Here is a 23,912-nt window from a genome sequence, read left to right on the forward strand (position 1 = left end):
ATCTCAAAATCTTAATAATCACATAGAAATCAGCGGTTACCTACTATTAAATGGAGTACTTTTTTCTCTATGCATTTGAATTTTTTCAGATGTTTGCTACTAGTCCTAATAATAATTTGAGTATTAATTAATTAAAATTATTAAATTAATAATTAGGAAATCTAAATTTTATTATTTCTATTGTAATTCTAAAACAAACGATGCTTAAATAACGTTTTGTGTAAAAAATACGGAAAGAAATAGTTGCTACTCCTACCCCCACAGCTACTTTCGTTTTTTGGCTTTAGCGCCATTTACCATTTGTTACGTATTTGTTTACACAAACAAACATTAAGCATTGTTTGTTTTAGAATCGTATAAGAAATACTTTTTTTTCTACTACTCCTTAAATGTTTGTGGCCTCTACTTAAGATACAGATGTTTTTTAAGATAAGCCAGACTCGTGACCAATGGGAATGCGCTGTAAAAACCACGGACCAACTTTTGATCAATGGGAATGTAACATGACAACAATTATTAGATTGAGCATTTGACAATCGTCTGACATTTAAAAATAGGTGTTAAATGTTTTGAAAAATGTTGCAATTTTTTTCTATTTATGGACGGATTGGTTCTTCGAAAAAGTACAGAATACTGTCTGTGGCATGATTTGGTAAAAATAAGTATAATTTAGTTTTGAAAATTATTTTCGATTTTAATGAACAGAAATCACATATGTATATCCCATTTCAGTTCATAGTAGAATTACAACAGCGCATTTGAATTTTTCGGGTTGAAAAACAGACGACAAATTGAGAGTTTCTGTAAAAGAAAAAAATTCTGTGTTAAACTAAAGCCTATCGACACGTTTTGAGCTAAGAAAACCTACCAGAAACTCTCAATTTGTGCTCCATTTCACTCCAAAAAATTTAATAGCGCTGTTGCAAAATTCTATTATGAAGTGAAATGGTATATAATGTTTTTTTACAGACATTAAAAATCCAAAACTGTGGGGCGTTAACTGGGACTTGAGCATTTTCCATGTTAATAAAAAATATTTTTTAAGTTATAGCAGTTGTCATTGTAAATAAAATAAAAATCGCAAAGTTTACTGACCCTACATCATCAAACGTTACGTACGTGTCAATAAAAATGTACTTAATATTGTAACCAATTACATACGTTTTATTTCGAATTCGCATCTTAATAACATCATTAAATGCGTATTGCTAAAAACACTAATTTTGTGCAGCAATTTTAATAATTAATGACTTAATTAACATTAGAGGAATTGTAGAAAAGTATGGAAAAAATTTAAAACAGCAAACACTGGTTTCTCTGTAGTTGTTAGCTGTTGAGACACAGTAAAAAAATACTTTTAGCATACTTACTCTATAATACGGAAATGTTTGTAGTTTTAGATTTATCAAAAATTGATCTTTGCTGCAACTTGGCCTAGTTTTTAAAAGTACTAGTACTTTTACCTTAATCTTAGAATAAAACAGTAATTGTAAAAGATATGAATTTATTACGTTAACATCAATTATTGTCCATTTCAGTTATAAAAACATCGTATTTGTGTTAAAATTCCAAATCCCAGTTTGATAACTCATCTGGAGGAATGTCGTTATCTTTGCCAAAGCAGTCAAAATTGGTTGTATCGCAACAACCTCTCACTGGTTGTCTAATTGGTGAAGGTAGCGTTTGATTGACTAAACCATCCCAGTCAAATCCTTGAAACCATCTGAAATAAACGTGCTAAAATCGAAAACACCCTTTCGGAAAACGTACTTATGTTTTTTAATATCTTGTATTCCACCTTTCTGATACCCCAACCTCTCCGATGGAGCATCCCGACACAATTTTTTGATAAGACTTTGTGCCGCTCTCCCGATATGATGTTTGGCAAAATCGATCATATCTATGCCTTTCAGTATGAGATTGTAGGTTTTCATGGGGTCTGAAGCCGTAAACGGGGGACTAAAATATAAAAATGGACCCACCTCAAACAATCAGACCAATAATTTACGTACTTTCCGGTTAAAAGTTCGTGCATTAAAATTCCAAGAGCCCAGTAGTCCACAGCTCGGTCATGTCCCTTGTTGAGGATAGTTTCCGGCGCTACATATTCAGGCGTTCCGCAAAAAGTCCAAGTCTTGCTACTGTACCCCAGCCGTTTCGAAAACCCAAAATCAACAAGTTTCACGTATCCATTGGCGTCCAAGAGCAGATTTTCGGGTTTGAGGTCCCTGTAGATTATCCCTCTACTGTGTAGATAATCAAACGCTTCCAAAACGCACCCGGTGATAAATTTGGTCGTGTCTTCATCGAAACATCCTCGATCTCGTAGAATCGTCCAAACTTCGCCACCCAGACACGCCTCCAGCAACATGTACACATATTTGGAATCCTTGAACGTTTTGTACATCCTGCAGATGAAACTGCTCCGACAGCTCATCATGATGTTGCGTTCGCTGAAGATGTGGTCCTGCTGTTGCGTGTCCACGATATGTTGCTTCTTGAGGCACTTGAGAGCGAAAGTTAGTGACGGATTGTGAACGTATTGAACTAGTTCAACTCGACCAAAACCTCCAATACCGAGCGTTGCAATCACTTCAAGATCGTCCAAACTGATGTAGTCATATTCCGAGTTTTCGGCACACGTTGAGTTGATTTGGCGGTTAAGTCTTTGTTCATCACCGTAGTTTTTTTCCTTGATTTCGCTCAGATCTCCGATTAGTTGCTTGAAAGATTCCCGGTCAAGTGTCAAGCATTCAACCCCTGGATTCATTGCAATTATGTTGGCAGTCCTGCAGTCTTCTTTTAGTAAAGCTTGTTCGCCGAAGTAATCGCCACGTTGGAGAATCCTGATTTCTTCCTCATCTTCCATGGAGCCCTGTTTCCGTTGCGTTACTTTAACGGAGCCGCTGCTTATGATAAAGAAGGTGTCACCGTTGGCCCCTTGTCTTATAATGTAAACACCTGCAGGATAAAATTCCTGAAAACGATCAAATAGTGCGAACATTTGGCACAGTTGGGGAAAAACGTACGACTTCGAGGACGTCTGCTATTTTTGCCAAAACTTCGTTGCTGAGATTCTGGAGGAGAGGCACAGAGCGGAGAAAATTGATATTGTCTTGGAGTCTCTGAAGGCCAGTTCGGACCATGATTTGTTGGAAGACCTTTCGGTCCAAAACCCAGACTTTTGAGTCAACAACCACTGCACAAAAAATTAATTGATAAAAAACTAATTGAAAATAAAACTGCTCATAGGACAACAATCAATAATTTATGAGTCCGTTGATAATGTGATTTTAAAAAAACAATAAACTAACAACAAACAGCTGAGCAAAAACTACGAAAAAAAAAAGAAAATGAATGAAAAACGTGGTAATAAAAGGAATTGAAATTGACTCAAACAAGCGGTAGAGAATTTTGACAGTATAGAACTAGAGGCCAAAATAAAGGCAGAACAAGTAACAAAAATCTGGAAAGACAAATGTGTTGTAAAAAAAGATGGAGAACAAAAAAACAAACTAAAAAGAAAACAAGGTAACTCGATATACATTGATAGTGACATAGCTGTATAAGAAAAGCAAATACAAAAAGAATTACGAGATGAAGTAAAGAAAGAAGTAAAAATTACTAATAGAAAATGAAGAATAGAGGTGGGACAAAGAAAAAAAACAAAGTAAAGCTAAAACACGGTAAAAAAACTAAAAAAGAAAAAGAAAAAGGATCGGATTACAGTAACAACAAGCCACACCACGGGACAACGATTAAGAAGCAAAGAATTAAAAACAGAAGCAGGCATAATAGTAACCAAAAATGCAAGGTGATTCTTTTAGGGCCTACATTAGAAACTTTTTATCTTTTAATATAGCTAGAGCTTTAAAATTTTGAATACGGTTTAAATCAATTATTTTTAAAGTGGCTAAGCTTCCGGAACTACAAAAAATTAGGGCCAATTTTTTAATTTTAAATAGTAACGACATATTTCTATTGCATATTTGATTTTACCTTCTCAAGCTGAGTAAAATTTACCCAAATTGTTGGTATTTATATGTGATTGTTATTGACATATGTCAATTTTCTGTTAAAATTTTCATTTGCAAGGCTGCATCTAAGATATCACAGTCCTTGAACCCTTTGTGAAAAGTGAATATTTTTTTTTGCATTCGATAACCGAACGTTTGAAGAGTTTTCTAAAACTTTCGAAATTGTCAACTGTTAAAATTAGGATTTTTTCAAAATGGTTTTCAAAAAACTGCTATAATTCAGTTTGTTTAAATGAAACGACCTTATTTTATTAACGGCAATCGAAAGAATATCGATATTTATGGTGACTTTTATCAATACGTTCTATACCTATCTCTTACAGTTTTTGAAAAAAATCACAAAAAACGGATTTTACTTCATAATTTTCATAGTCAATCAAGTAGACCTTGCAAAATGGTCAACAATTGTCAAACTTTAATATTTTATTTAGTTTTTAGCTGGTTCATGATCGAATAAGCAATAAAACAAAAATATTTAATTATAGTTTATTATAATTTAGTGAATTATGTAAAGTAATTCAATCAGTCTGCCATCAAATTTTGAACTTCTTGAAGGAAAATGGTGAACAAATAGGACATGTGGCAAAAATTCTAGAAACATTTTAGTTATAACACTAATAATAACAATACTGGTATTAATGTTTAGTTGTTTTTAAATAAATTACAATTTTTGATAAATAATTATTTTTGGTCTTTTTTTTTGCAAACAACATTTGCGTTGACGCGTCCATTAAGAAACGTCTAAAACGTACAAAATAAATTAAAAGTGTCAAAACACGTCGGAAAATTACAAAAGTATAACAAAACTGATGTTACTTTGCGTGTTTCACTCGATTTCGTTTTTTTTTTGAGCGAAATTTCGTCAAAAATAAGGTAAAAAATGACTAAATTTGATTAAAAAAGGAGGTATTTTTACTTTTTTTAGGTTTCTAAACACGTTTTTTGAATTTATTACCTCAATAAACCGAGCTGATTTTTCCTTGCATTGAAATGCATTGACTAAAAATTTTAAGCGAATGTATTGGTCTGTCATCGCAAGCTGATTTCAAGATGATTATAAACACGGATTGAGACAAGAAGCCAATTTTGTTGATTTTGGAACCTGATATTTATTTACTTTGTAAAAAATTGTCAAAACACGCCTCAAAATCACAGAAATAAAAAAAACTGATGTTTTACTCGATCTCGTTTTTGAGCAAAACTTTATTTAAAACTTAAACTTAATTTTTTCAATACGTTTTTGAGTTTTTTACTTAAATAAATCGAGCTGAAAAATCACCTAATTGGGTTAAAACTCAAAAATAACATTTTTTAATTTACGCAAAAACGAAATATTTTGCCAAAATTGTGAAAATAAACAAAATAAAATAAGAATCCGTTTTTGCTATGTTTACTTGTTAGACGACAAACTGCCAACTGCTCAAATTTCGTGTTTACTTTCATATCTTTCTTCTGGAAACAACTAGAAACTTCATTTTCTTACAAAAGATTTTCCATCAAATGTGGATTCTAACACAAACACAAGTTTTAGTTGGGACTAAAAAAAAAAGAAAATTACATTTTCCGGTAACGTGTCATATTTGTGTACCTAGTGAAATTTTCGAGATGCGAGAATTTTTTATCTTAAAAGATAGACCTATAAATAATTGAGATGAAATAAAGTTAATAGCTTAGGTTTGTTTCGGGTGCAAGAATCATTTCTATACCTTTAAAACATTCACGAATTCAATTTCTCAGTTTTTTTCACAAAACTAAAAGTTGCGTATTTATGTTAAAAACTACATTTGCAAAAAACAAAGTTTCTACCTCTATCCTGAAGAAAGATATGACGATGAAAATAAAAAATTTGACCAATTTTAAGTTTTTCAAAAATTTCCACAAAAATGTTTTTTTCAGTATGAAGGCAATTCCAAATCGAAAAATTAACTTTGGATTCGTATTCACTACATAAAAATAAGTGTTCAGTAAACGAGACCGCTTTTGATGTGTGTTTTCCCCCCACAGATAGGCCAGTACCGCAAGTTTGTTTTAAGAGTTTTACGAGTTAACGATTGATAATTTCAGGTTAAAACAAAATCTATTTTATTTCTAAGAGTCCACTACAGGGCCAAAAGTATTTCATTTTCTCTTTAACACTCATTGTCGAAGGGAAATAATGCCCACAAAACACCTATTTTATTTTTCATTTCTCTAAATTTTTTCTGCACTTATAGCATATTTAAACAGTTTCTCCCTTTGAGCACAAGCAGAAGAATGTATCGTGTATATAATTTTCAAAAACGTGACTTACAACGGCACTTTGCCCTACTTAAGTACTAATTTTTTTAGTTTTGAAAACAATTTACCTCGAATTGAAGCAGTTCGGGTACAATTATACAAAATCGCCAACTCTCCGAAGGCTTTCCCTGGCCCCATGTGCCCCAAAACCTTATCTTCTTTCATCACCTCAAAATCACCCTCAGCTGAGACAAATAAATGCGCTCCAGCTTCTCCTTCCTTGATCACATAAGAACCCTGCGGATACTCCTTGAGGTACATGCAGTCGACGATTTCTCGCACTTGTGACGTGTCCAAATTTTGCAAAAAGTTGTTGTCCATGATCGCGTCTTTGATAAGCTGTTTGGACCTGTAATTGCGTGACGGAGTGCCTAATTGAGGGGTGAATTACGTGCTTACCTGAAGTCCTTATCATGTTTCGGAATGGTAATGTCGCTTGCTTGACCGGTGGATTCGCTCGATTCGGCTGATACACCCTGTTTCTTTAAAACACAGCTGTTGGTGAGAGATTGTTGACTTTGGGGAGCTCGGTTAGCCATCGCGTGCTTTTCCTGGAGGCTCGTGAGAATATCGCCATCCTGAATAAATGTTGTGGTTTGCTGGAGTACGCTCTGAAATATCGATCATTTTTTGCCACTAAATTAAGGCACGATTATGTTTTGTGTAGATGGGTTATTTCACAAAAAATTACGGAGTATTTTTCAATTTAAACTCATGTGTGAACAGGTACTCACTTTAAAAAATACAGAATAAAGTAAAAATAAAAAGATTTTACAATATAGAAAATTATTATGAGTATATTGTACAGGTGTTTCAAAAATAATACGATTAATAGAAGAAATCGAAGGGTATACCTACCTCAAATTTTGTACATCAGATTTCCTCTGGTTTAATGTGATCCAGGAAATATTTTCAAAAATGGAACAACTTTTTTTTAAGTAGAAAATAGTGAAAAAGGACTTTGAAAAGGACTAATTCAAAAGGATTCCAGAATATTAGTAAGGTTGCTTCACAGCCATTTAATTGGAATAAACCTTTATTTCGTTGATTATTGGGCTTTTTTCAATGCAAAATGACTGGCAATTTAATACTTCGAATTAATTTACAAAATTCTGTATTAAATGCAATTCGGCTTCTGTAAACGGGTCTGTATTCCTGCAATTTTGTAATTTTTCATAGAAATTTTATGGTGTAACAAATTTTCGTTTAAAATCAAAAACTTCTATTAAAAAAAATTACCATCTAAAATCGGTCAAAAATCCATTTGCTTTGGAGTTAAGGTTTTAATTTGTTTCTTTTTTTTTTGGAAATTTTACTTCAAGCCTGAGTAGTAGATACGCAATTACTTATTTCATAAAATTTCATAAAAGTACTGAATAAATATTAATTACCAAATTATATTGAATTTGCTAGCTTATTTCACTCGTTTTAGTTTGTTTATGAACTAGAGACTTAATTAGTTTTGTAGATCTTGTCAAAGCACGCCAAAAAATCACAAAGATTTAGCTCGATTCGCTCGTTTCAGAGCGAAATTTTGACGGAAATTAAACTAATACAATTTGGTCGAAGATCGTAGTATTTTATTCAACTAAAATCTCAGAATTTTTTAGACATTTCGCCTAAAATAAACTGAAAACAAAAACTAAACACGAAATTAAAAAAAACTTAAACAAAAATTACGGAGTATTCTTCAATTTAAACTTATGTGTGAACAGGTACTCACTTTAAAAAATACAGAATGCAAAGGATAAAATCAAAATAAAAATATTAGACAATACGGAAAATTCTATATTGTACAGGTGTTACAAAAGTAATACGACTAATAGAAAAAATCGAAGGGTATACCTCACCCCAAATTTTGTACACCAGATTTCCTTTGGTTTAATGTAATCCGGGAAATATTTTAAAAAATGGTTCAATTTCTTTTAAAATAGGAAATAGTGAAAAAGGACTTTGAAAAGGACTAACTGAATTCCAAAGGATTTTTTGCAGTGGTGATTTTTTTCCTTCAATACAAAGTAAAAAGGTTGCTTCTCAGCTATTTATTTGAAATAAACTTTTATTTCGTGGTTAACAAGACATCTTTTTCAAAGAAATTTTATGGTGTAACAAATTTTCGTTTAAAATAAAAAACTTCTATTAAAAAAAATTACCATCTAAAATCGGTCAAAAATCCATTTGCTTTGGAATTAAGGTTTTAATTTTTTTTTTGGAATTTTTTTTTACATCAAGCCTGAGTAGTAGATACGCAATTACTTAATTTATAAAATTTCATAAAAATACTGATTAAATATTAATTACCAAATTAGATTGAACTTGCTAGCTTATTTTACTCAATTTAGTTTGTTTTTGAACTAGAGACTTAATTAGTTTTGAAGATCTTGTCAAAGAACGCCAAAAAATCACAAAGATTTAGCTCGATTCCTTTTTTCTGAGCGAAATTTTGTCGGAAATTAAACTAATACAATTTGGTTGAAGATCGTAGTATTTTATTCAACTAAAATCTTAGAATTTTTTAGACATTTCGCTTAAAATAAACTGAAAAAAAAACTAAACACGAAATTAAAAAAAAATTAAACGAAAATTACACTCTCCATTGTTTTAGTTTAATTTTCAGCGAAGAGATCAAGAAATTAAGCTTAAACGTATTTTTGTACTAAAACTTTTTTAACAAGAAACTAAATTATTTAGCACATTTTTGTCAAAAATAAACCAAACAATTAAAAAAGTTAAAAAAGTTGGCATGATGCGAAATTTCGTCAAAAAAAAATACTGGGTATTTGCGCACGCTTGCCAGCTACTGAACTAGGCCTTTCAAGTTTCTTATTTGAGTTTTTAACACTTTTTGAACCGAACCCAAAAATTACGAAAATATCGAAATTGACGTTATTTCAGAGTTAGTTCGTTTTTGAACCGATGACAACACGTTCAAAATTAAAAAAATTAAATAGAAATCGCCAGTTTCATGAACGAAATTTTGTTAATAAAAATATTATTAAATTGTTAAAATAAAAGTAATATGAAATTTTTTGCCATTTCGTTTCATTGAAAAGATTTAACTCAAATCTGGTGATCTGGTGAAAATAAGTGGTCCGGATGTGGTGATTTTTTTTGACCTGGCACACTAATTAGTGTTTACCCAAAAAACATTTGTGCCAAAAATACTCTGTTTTTGTTTTGATTTTTATCATTCACTCATAAATACAATAAAACAAAGACCTTTTTTTGAACGAATAAGTTTAATTTGTTCTAGATTTTTTATAGTCAAAGCATTATTGAGTGGTATATTTAAAATACTACAGTTAATATGGACACTATTTCTACACACTTCTGCATCTATGCATGGATATTTAAATCAATCGGCTAGAGTCTATACATAGGAAATGAGGCTAGATTTTCATACTTATAGTGAAATAAATTTGAATCACATGTATGTAGGTAAATAGTTATCAGTATACACAAGTGGATATACTCAAGTGGCAATCACTGATTTTCTAAAAAAATAATTAATTTATTGCTTTCGATTATCTTAAGTGTCAATCAAATCTCAGAATAATCTGGAGAGTTGTATTAAATCGGTGACATCACTTAAATTTGATAGTTTATAGACAACGAGCATTGACCTCAATTTTTAATATCTTTACAAAATCGCTAAGTTCATTTAAATTTAAGATGTATTTCCTTCTGCATTTATTTTATTTGAAAACAGAAAAATATTTATTGACAATTAGTTCAGAAAATAATTCCAAGCAATCATTTAGTTATTTTTCCTTTAATAATAATAATAATAATAATAATAATAATAATAATAATAATAATAATAATAATAATAAAAGCCTTTAATAAAGAAAATAATATAATTCTTAAGTAATACTTAAAAAAAAGTAGATATATCCTAAATTTTATTGAAAAAATGTTAAAAATAATAATACAAAATGAAAAACAAAAACAGCTAAAGAATAATAATTACTGAAGTAATATAAATTTTAACTTTATTTGTTTTTTGAATAAGTTTACTGACTTGAACTTTAAATGAAAACATGTTTTTCCTTTTTTAATTTTAGACACACAAAAATTACGAAGCCATATTCTTATCCCAATCAACTTCAAGTTTAGTTTGTTTAAATTTTGTGAGGACTGTGTCTTTTTTTCATATATATTTCTTAATGGTTCTTCATGTGAGTGTTTTAGTGACTAAAGGGGCATGTTAGTCAAACACTTTTATAAGTTTGTAGTTAAAAAGGTATAACTTAGATTCAATATAGTTAATGTAAAACATTAAAAAAGCGTGTTTTTGTCAAAAAAATCAAATTATTTCAAAAACAAAGCAAAACCGACTAATAATATCAGTGTTAAAAGCTACATCCAGATATACAAAAAAATATAAGTTTGTGTTGTAGCTAATTTTGGAAACACCCAGTATAATTAAAAATTATTTTAGCTGAGTTAGAGGGTTAGTATGTACGACTTTCGAAAAAAAAGATAAATTTACTAACATTTAAAGGTCAATAATAGACTTTTTCACATGGCTGGGACACCCTGTTCACCCTGTATTATCAAAAAAAGTGTACCATATATAGTTAATATTTATATCACCCAGAAAAAATATTTTTCATAATTATGAAGTAATTCGTCAAAAAACTTCGTGAACAAACCAATGTTACTTGAGGAACTGCGATTCGATTTCTATTGGACAATTTATTTTATTTCTTTTATTTAAATTTTCTTTCCCTTATTTCAATCTGTAGACATTTGGAAAACCTACGATTTCATATTGCGGTGCAACTAAATTTAATTTACGATCGGAATTAATAGAACAGTCGTGGCAGCTTTTATTGCATTATTCAAGGGTGAATTTTCGGTCCGTTAACACGCAACAATTTTCTAGTCTTTCCCCAAATTTAAGGGCCAACGACTGCGACTAATAGAAGTCTAGCGTGTTTGGTTCTTAATTTAGCACATCTTGATTTGAATTCACGCTTTATCTGGTAGAAAAGTGCGCTATCGAACTGTCAAAACTGTAAATACTATTGTAGCATGTAGATAGTGTTTTGTAAAGGCTTGACGCCACACCAGCATGACATTCAAATAATGCCTACATTTGATAGCATTGTCGTCATTTTCTTTGAATTGGTCGAAGGCACACAATAATGCGACACAATACAACTGATATTACACCAAACTCACCTTGAGCTTATGAATTTCGCGTTGCAATTTGAGCACTTCGCTCTCTTTGCACGTGAGCTGCCTCCTGGTTTCGTACAGTTCCGATTGTAGCGATCCATACTTGACTTCCAGTTCCGCAAGATCTTTTTTTAATCGCGCGACGATTGTTTTCAAGTAGTCGTTCTCTTCGTGCGCTCCGGAAAGTCGGCGCGAGTTTTTCCGGATTTGCTGGATGACGTCGCCGTCGAGCGAGCTTTTGGAGCTTCGCCGAAGGGTCGCGACACCGTTGCCCATCGGCCCGAAGATTCCGAAATCGCTGAGGAACTTCTTCGCTTCTTCCTCCTTACTGGCGCTGCATTCGTAGGCCAGCACGTTGTACTTGTGGTAGTCTAGGTTGGACTTTTTGACTTCGTCCAGGTCGATGCTGGTGGGCAGCGACTTGGCGAGGTTGGGCTTGTCCTGGAGCTCCACCGGGATGGGGAACGTGATCTCGGGGTGGTTCAGGTAGACGTTGGCTTTGATGACGGTCTTGTGGCGCGAGCTGTTGTTGATCTCCGGGTTGGAGAGGCGTTTGGTGTCGGCTCGCGGGTAGATGGAGGCGATGGCGGGCGTGGAGCCCCTCTTCGAGGGGCTGGGGGGCGGCTCGGGGGCGCGCGGCTGGACGGGGGGCGGCGGGGGGTCATGGCTGCAGCCGCACTTGGCGTAGAGGCTGCCGCATGTGTGCGATTTTTTGAAGAGGGCGCGGGCCCCCTCCAAGGGCTCCTGCTGCGCATGGCCGATCATTGCTAGGGCGCCGACTGAGGCGGGATACAAATTCAAACTGTACGATTCTTCCACCATCAAGTTATTTATCTGCTTCATCGAGGATCTCGGACAGGATTCGACCATTAGGAAAACTTTGTATTTTCGTCACACTGAAAAGTAAACAAACACGTGGAAATTTACAGGTTTCGGTTTTCTAGTTTTCATACATAGTTTGTGAGTTGGAAACAAACGGCCGTATGGCTCTCACTGATGGCTTTGTGAAAAGTGGGCAACAAGTTGAGGTGCGCTTGTATGAAAGCACACAATTTTTTTCACCGCGTTTACGCAAATCTTTGAAATTCCTTTGAAATCCAAAAATATTAATTACGAGCGTGATTGATATGCACCATAATTTGGAACGTCAATTCATAAGCCAATGAAAATACTTTTCCTGAAAATAACGATAGATGGGAAAAAATCATTTACATGTCGATGACTTCCTAGCCTTGTCTAGGTCTTTTATTACCAGAATTTTATTTTATTTTAATTTTAAATTGAAGATATGTTTTTACTACGTTTTTACAACTCACGTTATTTTGAGGGGATTTCCGTTAGCTTACCCTATACCTAAATTTATCCCTTTTTGAAAATTTTTGGATTTACACCTCTTCAAAAATCGGTAATTCTGACATTTTTAGAGTTTTGGAAATCGTATTTGGACAATTAAAAAAGAAAGCCTATATCTTTTGAACAACTTCTACAAGTTAAAACGTTATAAGTCAATTTTTTAAATCGAATGCCCCAATTTTTATTTCAATAGGTCGAAAAAAATTTAATTCTCCAGCGATCAGTATTAGCAGTCCCTATTCCTATTCTGTGATGATTTTTTAATTATGTTAATTATGTTTTCTTTGACATTGACGAAAATTCCTTACTATCCACCGTTTGGCAAAAAAACCTTTCTCATTGAATAAACAACAAGTTTTGTTCAAAAATAAGCTTTCCTTTCCTTTAAAACAAAATAAATTCATTCAATTTGAAATTGAAAAATTTTGATTTCTTATATTTTTACTCACATTTTCTATGCGAAAAGAACTCTGGCTAATGAATTTCTCAATGCCCACAAAAATTTGGATAACTTGAAATCTGTTAAACATAAGTATAGGGAATGTTAATACAGTTCGATGAAGAATTAACTTCTTTACCATTTGATAAAATAAAAATTGTGGTATTTTATTAAAAAATTTTGAACAATGGGTGTTTAAAGTTCTGCAAACTTAATCTAAAAAATTTGGGGTTTGCTAACTTTTTTACTCAACTTTTTACAAGGAATTTCAAAATTTCCAAAAATAGCAGGAGATTATTTATGTTTGAAGTCACAGAGGCAAATCCAAAAATTTTCAAAAAACTTAAATATGTCGAAAACGTCATACGCTCGTTACATGACGAACTTTAAGCTTGTGTTTTTGCATTCGTAGTATTAATAACTATTAATTTGTTGTCCAGTGTTATCAGTTGGAAAACACATTGTTGGATTTTTGAAAGTGAGGTGCGCTTGTATGAAACAACCCAATTCATTTGACTGCGTTTACGCAAATCTTCGAAATTCTTTTGAAATTCAAGAATATTAATTACGCTCGTGATTGATATGCACTATAATTTGGAACGTCAATTCATAAGCCAATGAAAATACTTTTACTGAAAATAACGATAGATGGGAAAAAATCATTTACATGTCGATGACTTCCTTAATGGGTCATGAACTGACCTCAGATATTGCTAAAACAAGTCTAAAGGTTCCAAACTAGATCATAAAGAAGAATATTTTTGCTATTCTTACATGTTTTGAAAAAATTCTTCGGCTAGAAACTAAAATACTTCTGCTACCAAATTTCTATAATTAAATCATAACTTGAAAAATCAAGGTTACCTTTCTCTTCAAAAATCGGTAATTCTGACATTTTTAGAGTCTTGGAAATCGTATTTGGACAATCAAAAAAGAAAGCCTATATCTTTTACTCAGTGTGTCCAAAATTGGAAAAAAAAAAGTTTAAAAATACCAAATCTTAACATTATTTTTGAACAACTTTTACAAGTTATAACGTTATAAGTCAATTTTTTAAATCGAATGCCCCAATTTTTATTTCAATAGGTCGAAAAAAATTTAATTCTCCAGCGAACAGTATTAGCAGTTTCTATTCCTATTCTGTGATGATTTTTTAATTATGTTAATTATGTTTTCTTTGACATTGACGAAAATTCCTTACTATCCACCGTTTGGCAAAAAAACCTTCCTCATTGAATAAACAACAAGTTTTGTTCAAAAATAAGCTTTCCTTTTCTTTAAAACAAAATAAATTCATTCAGTTTGGATTTGAAAAATTTTGATATCTTATATTTTTACTCACGTTTTCTATGCGAAAAGAGCTCTGGCTAATGAATTTCTCAATGCCCACAAAAATTTGGATAACTTGAAAACTGTTAAACATAAGTATAGGGAATGTTAATACAGTTCGATGAAGAATTAACTTCTTTACCATTTGATAAAATAAAAATTGTGGTATTTTATTAAAAAATTTTGAATAATGGGTGTTTAAAGTTCTGCAAACTTAATCTAAAAAATTTGGGGTTTGCTAACTTTTTTACTCAACTTTTTACAAGGAATTTCAAAATTTCCAAAAATGGCAAGAGATTATCTATGTTTGAAGTCACACATGCAAATCCAAAAATTTTCAAAAAACTTATATATGTCGAAAACGGCATACGCTCGTTACATGACGAACTTTAAGCTTGTGTTTTTGCACTCGTAGTATTAATAACTATTAATTTGTTGTCCAGTGTTATCAGTTGGAAAACACATTGTTGGATTTTTGAAAGTGAGGTGCGCTTGTATGAAACAACCCATTTCTTTTGACTGCGTTTACGCAAATCTTCGAAATTCCTTTGAAATCCAAGAATATTAATTACGCTCGTGATTGATATGCACCATAATTTGGAACGTCAGTTCATAAGCCAATGAAAATACTTTTACTGAAAATAACGAAAGCAGTTCATTTACGAACTATATGTGAAAGAATTATTTACCTACATGTCGATGACTTCCTAGCCTTGCCTAGGTCTACCAGAATTATTAATGAGATGAAGTATTTTTATTTTTTAATAATAACCTGTATTATTTTTAACCGCTTACTCAATTTTATTTTAAGCCATCTAAATTTTTATGCATTTATGCATATTGTTTGACTAATCCGTACATTAAGTAACCACAAGTTTATTACTTTTCTAACGTCTCTTATTATCTTATTAAAAACCAGATGCTGTACAGGTGCGAGTGTAAAACGTAAAAGAATATATACGAGTACGTAGGTAGGTATTTGCCTTTCATTTTTTGAAAGGCAAAACGCGTAAAATACGCGCCGGATTTTTTCATCGTTACGTTATTAAACAAAGACTAAAAAAAAATAAAAAAATTGTTAAATTCGCAAAATTTTCGTTTTAATACCTATTTAAAAAATAATAGGTTATTGGTGTTTTGTATGATTTACACTGTGAAAAACTTGCACACACAGGACTTACTTTTATCTCAAATGAAAAATTACCATAAGTAACAAGGAATAAAAAATAAAATTAAAAAAAAATCAAGTTTTTATTTAAAAAATATATCTATTAGCAAAGTGCCTAAAAATAATGTTTTTTTTTACAGAGAAGAACATTTTGCTTACAGACGAACTTACAGTTTATCAACTTGAACATGTATATTCAAGAAAAAACTTTATAATTTTTTATTTTTTTGGCTCCCATTACACTCCATTGAGTATCCAAAGTTCATTTTGTGCCATACATAAAAAGTTAAAATTTATTCTTGGTTAAAAAAAATAATCATTTAGTTACCTCTGATGGTGCATTGCATAAAATAAAAATTTATAATATAAAACATACCAAATAAAATTTTAAAATAAATATTGTTTTGTTTCTCCTGGAACCCCAGTCATAATTTGTGCTTCGAAAGATGCTCTATTATTATTGCAATTATTTGTTTTAAATTAGATAAAATAAAAGAGAAAATGGAATCTATAACTCAAACTACATACTTTTCACATCTTAATAATGGCTTATCTAAGAAATATGAGCCAGAATACGCTTTCTTATCAACCTAGTATAGAGGTTTCTCTAGATGTAGATGAAAAAAAAATGCATTCAGAATGGAATTTCCGAGAGACAGTATCTAGAGTTTCCGTCTATGGACTTCACTGTTAAAAAATTCGATTTGACCTTAAAATACAAGCAGTTCTTGTTGGCTTCTTTATTTCAGTTTTTGGAGGGCACTTATGTTTGTAGAACACCTGTATGACTCAAGGAAAGGTTTTTTTCTCTCCCTTAGAGACAATACATTTCTTTACTCTCTTGGTATACAACTAGCAACCCAATTAAAAATCTTGGCTTCGAGAAATTAAAGGTTAAAAACATTCGCATTGTCAATTTATTTTACCTAACGGAAAAATATGGTTAAACACAGAAATGCTGATCCGGAGTTATTTGAAGGAAGTTTAATATTTTATTTTCTGCAACTTTGCTCCTTATATTTTTTTGTATTACATCCTTAATCGTATTCGCAGCGATTTCAAAATTTGTCAGAAATATAAAGCGAAGCAAACATTGTAATTTTTCATTATTTTTTTTAAGATTTATCTTGTTTTGTTTTCTGTCTGCTGTATGTTTTGCAAATCAAATTTGAGAGAGTTCCTGGTATGGGAACAAGCTGAAATTTTGTATACACATACTCCGTAGCATTACAAAAATATTTAGTTTAAATAATAATTTGTAAACAAATAACAACTGTTATAAATGATTATCAATATCTCTACTCCTAACTGAAGATCGAAGAGACGAAACCAACGATATTCGATATAACAGGAAAATTCCTACTCACTTAAAGGATTTTTAAGGGCAATATCAAGCCCTTATCTCCCACAATACGGCAAATTTCTTCAAGTTTGCATTTAAATTTTTAAGTAAAAAATAATGTTTCCTAAATAGTAATAATAATTTCTGCTTTAAAAAATTTTCCACTTTACAATTATTATTATTTGATATCTTTTTTTTTAAACTGGATTAAAAAAAGAATTATTTTTAAGAACGACTGGCTTTTCATCGTTTGCAAATAAACACTTACATATTTAAGCAAAAAATAAGAATCAGTAATTCAAACTAAGAAAAATCCGGATATGTTTTATTTCCTGATAATCTAGGAAATATGAGTTGGAATAGGTTTTCATATGGAGTTTTATTTATGTACTTCTCTGTTAAAAGATTTAAGTCTTTGTTAAAACTTAAAACACACAGAAACGAAAGTTATTGCTCAGTTTCTCAAAACGTTTGGTAAATTCTTGTACCTTTTTTTAGGATTTTTTTCCTAGAACATTAATTTTTTTAACTTAAATGACTAATAATAATGAATACATTTTCTGGGTTATTATTGTTATCAGTTTCATATGCGCAAAAATAAGAGTAAATTATTGAAAGTAATAAAAATCCAATTAGCTCGTTGCTGTCGCTAACTATTTTTGAAAAGAAAAATTACACTGCTAATATTTGTCTTCACACAAAAACCGGCTTTCAATTCCGTATTTTGTCTTTTTGAGTTAATAATAAATTATTTTGTAAAAAGTGTAAAGGTCATAATTTTCTCAAATATTTTTATAAACTTTCAATTGATTGCAATGATATGCAGAGTAGTAATATTTATTATAGCTCAAGTTTTCCTTTCAGTGACCTGAAATAACTGCCTCCTCGTTGTGTAAATAAGGGGCTTTATATAAAACAAATAAAATAGCATCAATGGGTATATACATGTGCGTCATGGAATCATTTAGGCGGTTCTCAAAAAGTAGATTTCAAGTTTTATTGCCTTTATCGTTTCCATCGCGTACTAATTGCATCTAAACAAATTAACTATTTTGTTTGGAAATAATGTCGCTAAAAGTAGCAGCTAGAATGAAAAATATTTATCGCAGCGTTCAACGCGTTCTTCAACGTTTTCCCAAATTTATAAGGCATCCCTTTGTCATAGAAATATTAGAACGTTTGACCTGTCGCTTGTAGACTTGTAGGTTATCTGTTTGTGTTGTTTAACAATGAATCGGTAATTTGCATTTTGCGTAAATACGATATTTTTATAACACGATTTTTCCTTTGTTGGTGGCATGAAAAGAAAAATGGAAATTTCAGAGACTTCAGCTGAATTTTGTGCATTTAGCAAAGTCAGTGTCACGGACACGTAGTAAAATTGTTTTAAATAACTGCTAACCTTCAACATTGGCGCTACAACTTTGCAACCGGTAGAAAACAACGAAGTAGCGGCATTAAAAAATGTGTATTTTAGGAACATCATGTTATTATAATAAGTGATGTAACGAAAATCTTCGTGGCCAAGGTGACCAAGCAGCTGTGGTAATAATAAATGAACAAAAAGTAAAAACTATGTGACAATTGAATTAGCTGCCAACCGCAAAACTAATTTATTTTGAAAATTTGTCTTAGAAATTTTACTTACCTGGGAAAAGGTCGGTGGACATTTGGCTGGATTTATGGTTTGGAAAATCCTCAAAAAAATCGCACAGACACTTGACGAAAATGAACAAAGTAGCGTTATTTATAGAGTCATTGAACAAGTCGAGTACTTAAAATAAAAACAGTGGAGTTTGCGTTAGGTTGGCTCAGTGTAACAAGCGCTCATGTAATCTGACAAAGTAGATTTCATCTAATTCACTATTCCCTATCGACCTCGCTCCTCTCATTATAGCGAACACTATCAGATCAGTGTAATCTTATCATTGTTTAAAAATAGCGTTTAATGTAGATCAAATGTTTGTATTTACACTTTCTATGCCTGGCTATTGTTTCGTGCGGAGAAAATTCTACTGAATATTGTAATATGTTGCTTCAGGTCTGGCACTTTTCGATCACGTGGTAAAAATTTTATTTGCGAATGTTGTACGTTAATAAAGTGATTATGAGAGAATTCTTATCACGGTCTGTCGACTGTTCGGGTATTAATTTAGCGTATGCTTTTTTGTATACGGGTTGTCTAGAAAATTAAACAGAGAGGTTGAACATTATCTGTATGTAGGAGAGATTCGCCAAGCGTGTCAATTGCTACTTCCGCTTATTATTAGTACGACTTTACGTATGAATTAAACCTTATAGTTGCACAAATGAGAAAATATCAGAGAACGTAGATGCAAAATAATTATAAGTTGAATTCATCAAATACTGTTTACTCAGATACTCCTATATTGTGAAAAATTATGAAATAGATAATTTAATCAAACATAATGGAAAAACAAAAATAATTAAAAATGATATCTATATATAGATTGGCAAAAGTGTGGGTGTATTTATAAATGTTTATAATAATCTGAATATTTATCTGAAAATTTGTATGCAGCCGAGTATACAGCCTGTTCCGTCTAAACCCCACATGAAGTATTGAAGTTGAGTTAATTTAAGGACGTCTTTAAAGTTTAACCGTTTATGAGATATTTAAGATTTTTTGAAAATTTTTGGATTTACATCTGTCACTTAAAAAATCGATGACTCTCTTAGTTTTAGAGATTTTAAAATCATATTTGGAGAATTAAAACAGAAAGCCTATATACGTTCTCCAGTGTGTTGAAAATTGGAAAAAAAAAGTTAACAAACCCAAAAATTTTAAGGTAAATTTGAACAACTTCAAGTACTCATAACTTAATTTTTTCGAATGGAATGTCCCAATTTTTTTTTACTATTTTTTTCTGCATCGATTTGTATTAGCATTCTCTATACTTATCTATGATAATTTTCGAATTATGTTGGTTTTTTTGACATTGTAGAAAATGTCTTACTAACCACAACTTTTTTTGCAGTTTAACATAAAAACCGTTCTGGTTGAACAAACGACAAATTCTGTTCAAAATTGTGTTGTCCGTCTTGTGAAAACAAAATAAATTCATTGAATGTTGGTTTAAAAACTTTAATTTCTCACATTTTTTCATTGGCAAACTATAAGAAAAAGCCTATGGATAATAAATTTGTCAATCCCAACAAAAAGTTATTGTAACTTGAAAACATAAGTATAGGGAATGTTAATACACATCGATGCAGAATTAAATTCTCTACAATTTAATGAAATAAAACTAATGGCATTTTATTTGAAAAAATTGAGTTATGGATGCTTAAAGTTCCAAAAACTTAACTTTAAACATTTGAGGTTTCTTATTCTTTATTACATATTTGAAAACACCAAAGAAAAGATTTGAGCTTCCTCTTTGAAATGAGCTTAAAAATATTTCTAAATTTTTGAAAATGGCAAAGTTATCGATTTTAGAACTGGAAGGTGTAAATTAAAAAAAAATTAAAATCCTAAATATTTCGTAAACGGCTTAATTGAGGTATAGAGAAAGCTTATGAAAACTACTTTAACATACCTCTTGTAATCCAAAAACGCATTAAAAAATGTAGCTTTCTATATGAAATAAGGAAGTTGATAGCGACTTCTGGTATAACCGGAAGTGTCATTATCTTGAAAATATTTTTATTGAGCAGGACCTAAGGGATTACAGTTGTATGCACATTTTCAGATGAATGTCATTATTAGAGCTACCAGTTCTTCTAATGTGGATTTTAGACGGAACACCCTTTAGAAGCATAATTCATTAGGTAGTTCGCGTTTAATAAAAATTTTTAACCTTACGAATTACGACTAAAAGTAGAATTACACGAGCTGTTTTTTGGCAATTTTTTCAACCTTCTTCTTATAATTATTACTTAAGTTTCGCTGTTTCCAAACTCCAAAACATGTCTTTAACTTTTTTTTGAAAATATTAGATGACATCCTGCTTTTTGAAAAATTGATAACCCTGCCTTTTTTATTTATTTTATTTTTTATTATATCCTTTGCTGTAATCATTATTGAAAAAATTGTTCTCAGACAAAAATTTAACTTGCAACTATTTTTTTTACGAAATTAGAAATTAATTCTGTATTGATTATTTTCTAGGCATTTTATTTAAATTGTTTTTAAATAATTGTTGAAATTACAGAAGATATCGACATATTTTACAATTTAATTTAAAATTGTAAGATAATTCAACAATAAGAAATTAGGTAGTTCCAAAATAACTACTTTTTGCGAAAAAAAAAACAGTAAAATGTACTTCTTTTTTTTTAGCAACAAAATAAAATATTATAGACAATGCCTTTTAGAAACTTTACTACTTCTACCTGTGGTCCTTCTTACTTCTCGTAGTTGGTTACTAGAGAAACACAAAATACTGTTTTAAAATATTTTATTATAAACAAAAATTGTGTAAATCCGATATTATAATTTAGTATCATATTTACAGTATGTTTTGGGTTTATTATTAATTATAATTAATTATCTTGGATTGGACTTGTACAAATACACAAGTGCACTTATACATCACTTTAAATGTGATGGTGCATAATTGGTTGCCCATATAACTCACACAGAAAAGAAACTCAGTCCTATTTCCATCGAAATCATAAAATTCTTATTTCGTTTAATTTTTTTCAATCAAAACAGTTATTATGTTGTTTAATAGAATGTTTTCAACTTTAAACAATAACTTTTTTCTTTTGTTATACGTTCTTAATTTCAAAACGCAACTGGTGAAAATCGAACTCTAGTGTTTACACTTTTTGTGTAATAGATTTTTTAAAATACTTTGTTTCTGTCAAAAAAAAATTATAAATTCTAAAAACTAGGCAAAATCGAACAGTATAGGTTAAGCTCAAAATTATTTGTATTAGAATCTGCATATGTTACCTGTTGAAACCAATAGTAAATAGCAACAAGTTATAGTTATCGATAAACAGTACAAAATTTAGTTTGATTGTTTAACAAATTTTAAACTAAAAAGAGGAACTCTTTAAGTGGTGGGGATCCCCTTAATTCTTTAATATCAAAATTTTTCATTTCTCTACAACACTACAACTAAATTTTGATAAATATAAATATTGTCGGGAGGTAGATAAAATTGATCATAAAACGTTTTATTTTTATTTTTGTTACAAGTTTTCGCATTTTATTTTTGAGAAAACAGAAAGCAAACGCATTTCTTTAATAATTAACAAGTTCTTCTCTTCTGCAATGTCTCTTCTTTTGCAATTGTTTGAAGTTGCGTTGTTGTAGGTTGCCAAATTCTTTAAATCTAAGACGACTTCTTGCGTCATTATGGAATAAATCAAACTTGTTTTTCGAAAATTTGTAGGTCTGACCTGAAAAAGGGCATATTTGAACGAAATTGTCAGTTTTTAGAGAAAAATAGTTATTTTTGTATCTGAAATTAATTTAACGATTAGTGCACATAAAAAATAAGATTTTTACAATAAAAAGTGTACAGAGACATGGAGTAGGCATAATGGTTTACCTATAAATTCCTACACAATAACTATAGTTAGAATATCTGAAAGTTTTATTTGCTTGGCATAGGAATTTACAAGCTGCAAACTACAATTAAATTTTTGGCTTAAGCAAATAACAATAATGGATGTATACAACATTCTAAATAATTTATTAACATCAATGTACAATTATGAAAAACAACAGCTGCGCTGCTTTTATTTCAATTTTGTAGTTAATTTCGGAAACAAATGCCATCACAGAGCATTAATTTCTCAATATATTTCTAGTAGTAATAAGAGGTAATTTTTTTTGAAAACTATACTTAAAAAACTTAAGCAAATATTGCGAATATTGTTCTTGATACAAACAAAAATATTCCTTCGAAAAAATAAAAAAAAAATGGTTGAAATGACAAATCCATCGTTTGAGTGGCTTTGAAACTCTTGTGGTAAATTAAATGGTCTATAATTTTCTTTCTTACAGATCTGTTTAACTGTATCCGCATCGTTTGAAAAATATGGGAAATTTTAATTATTTTTCGTGTTTTGTCGTGAAGCTTTTATAGTCTCAGTTTTTCTTAGCTTTCTGATCTCGCAGACTTTTTGGTAGAAAATTAATTCTGCATTGATAAATTAATGTCGCTCAAGTTTGAAGCCACTATTATAGTATTTAATTCTATTTATTTAAATTATGCATAAAATTTACAAATCAACATAAACGGACGAAACATAATTTAAAGTAGCAGTTCGCTTTCTGGGCGATTGTTGCAGAGACGAAAAAAAATACAATTGAGAAAAAATTACTCCCAAATTAATTATGGCAAATTGCAAATAATATAATGTTTAGCAGATATTATAATGAAGAGAATGATTTAGAAAGCGAAGGTGTTTTGAATAAACCGAATGCTATTGCTCAAAAAAATTTACGGTTCAAAGCACTTTGCTGGGTTATAAAAAATAATTACTAATTAATTATTTTTAACATTTTTTGTTAATTTTTGCTAATTACAAAAGCACTACTTTTTGGTGTTTTTACATTTGAAGACAAGTCTATATCATATACAGTCGCAATCAAAAAGAATGACACCCTTACCAACCGGGCCGCATAGCACTAAAATATTTAAGGTCATAAATTTCAACAAACAGGTTAGTTTACACAATACAGCTACACATCGAAAAGTTTTGTAGGTGCGGTTTTAGGGGTGTCATTTTTTTTGGTCGTGACTGTACCTATTTTAAGGACTAATTAGATTTGTATTATTAATCAACCACTTTTAAAAAATT

At 30.7% G+C, this 23,912-nt stretch overlaps 1 protein-coding gene across 1 annotated transcript; it reads right to left on the reverse strand.

The window, feature by feature from the left end:
* Window positions 1–1,487: 1,487 nt before the first annotated feature.
* Window positions 1,488–19,119, reverse strand: Pkg21D (Protein kinase, cGMP-dependent at 21D). Its single transcript, XM_963625.4, has 8 exons — window positions 18,778–19,119; window positions 11,502–12,394; window positions 6,714–6,925; window positions 6,383–6,663; window positions 3,030–3,199; window positions 2,013–2,977; window positions 1,771–1,959; window positions 1,488–1,723 (listed from the first exon to the last, which is right to left on the reverse strand). The coding sequence occupies exons 2-8, from the start codon at window positions 12,366–12,368 to the stop codon at window positions 1,561–1,563; spliced, it is 2,847 nt and encodes a 948-aa protein (XP_968718.1). The 5' UTR covers window positions 12,369–12,394; window positions 18,778–19,119; the 3' UTR covers window positions 1,488–1,560.
* Window positions 19,120–23,912: the final 4,793 nt, after the last annotated feature.

Source organism: Tribolium castaneum, chromosome 1 (assembly GCF_031307605.1).
Source record: "Tribolium castaneum strain GA2 chromosome 1, icTriCast1.1, whole genome shotgun sequence".
Taxonomy (NCBI): domain Eukaryota; kingdom Metazoa; phylum Arthropoda; class Insecta; order Coleoptera; family Tenebrionidae; genus Tribolium; species Tribolium castaneum.

Coding starts and splice junctions, on each gene's coding strand:
- Pkg21D (XM_963625.4), bottom strand. CDS start 12,368: ATGGTCGAATCCTGTCCGAGATCCTCGATGAAGCAGATAAATAACTTG. Junction 6,664..6,713: donor AAACATGATAAGGACTTCAG/GTAAGCACGTAA, acceptor ACGCAATTACAG/GTCCAAACAGCTTATCAAAG. Junction 1,960..2,012: donor CACGAACTTTTAACCGGAAA/GTACGTAAATTA, acceptor TTTATATTTTAG/TCCCCCGTTTACGGCTTCAG.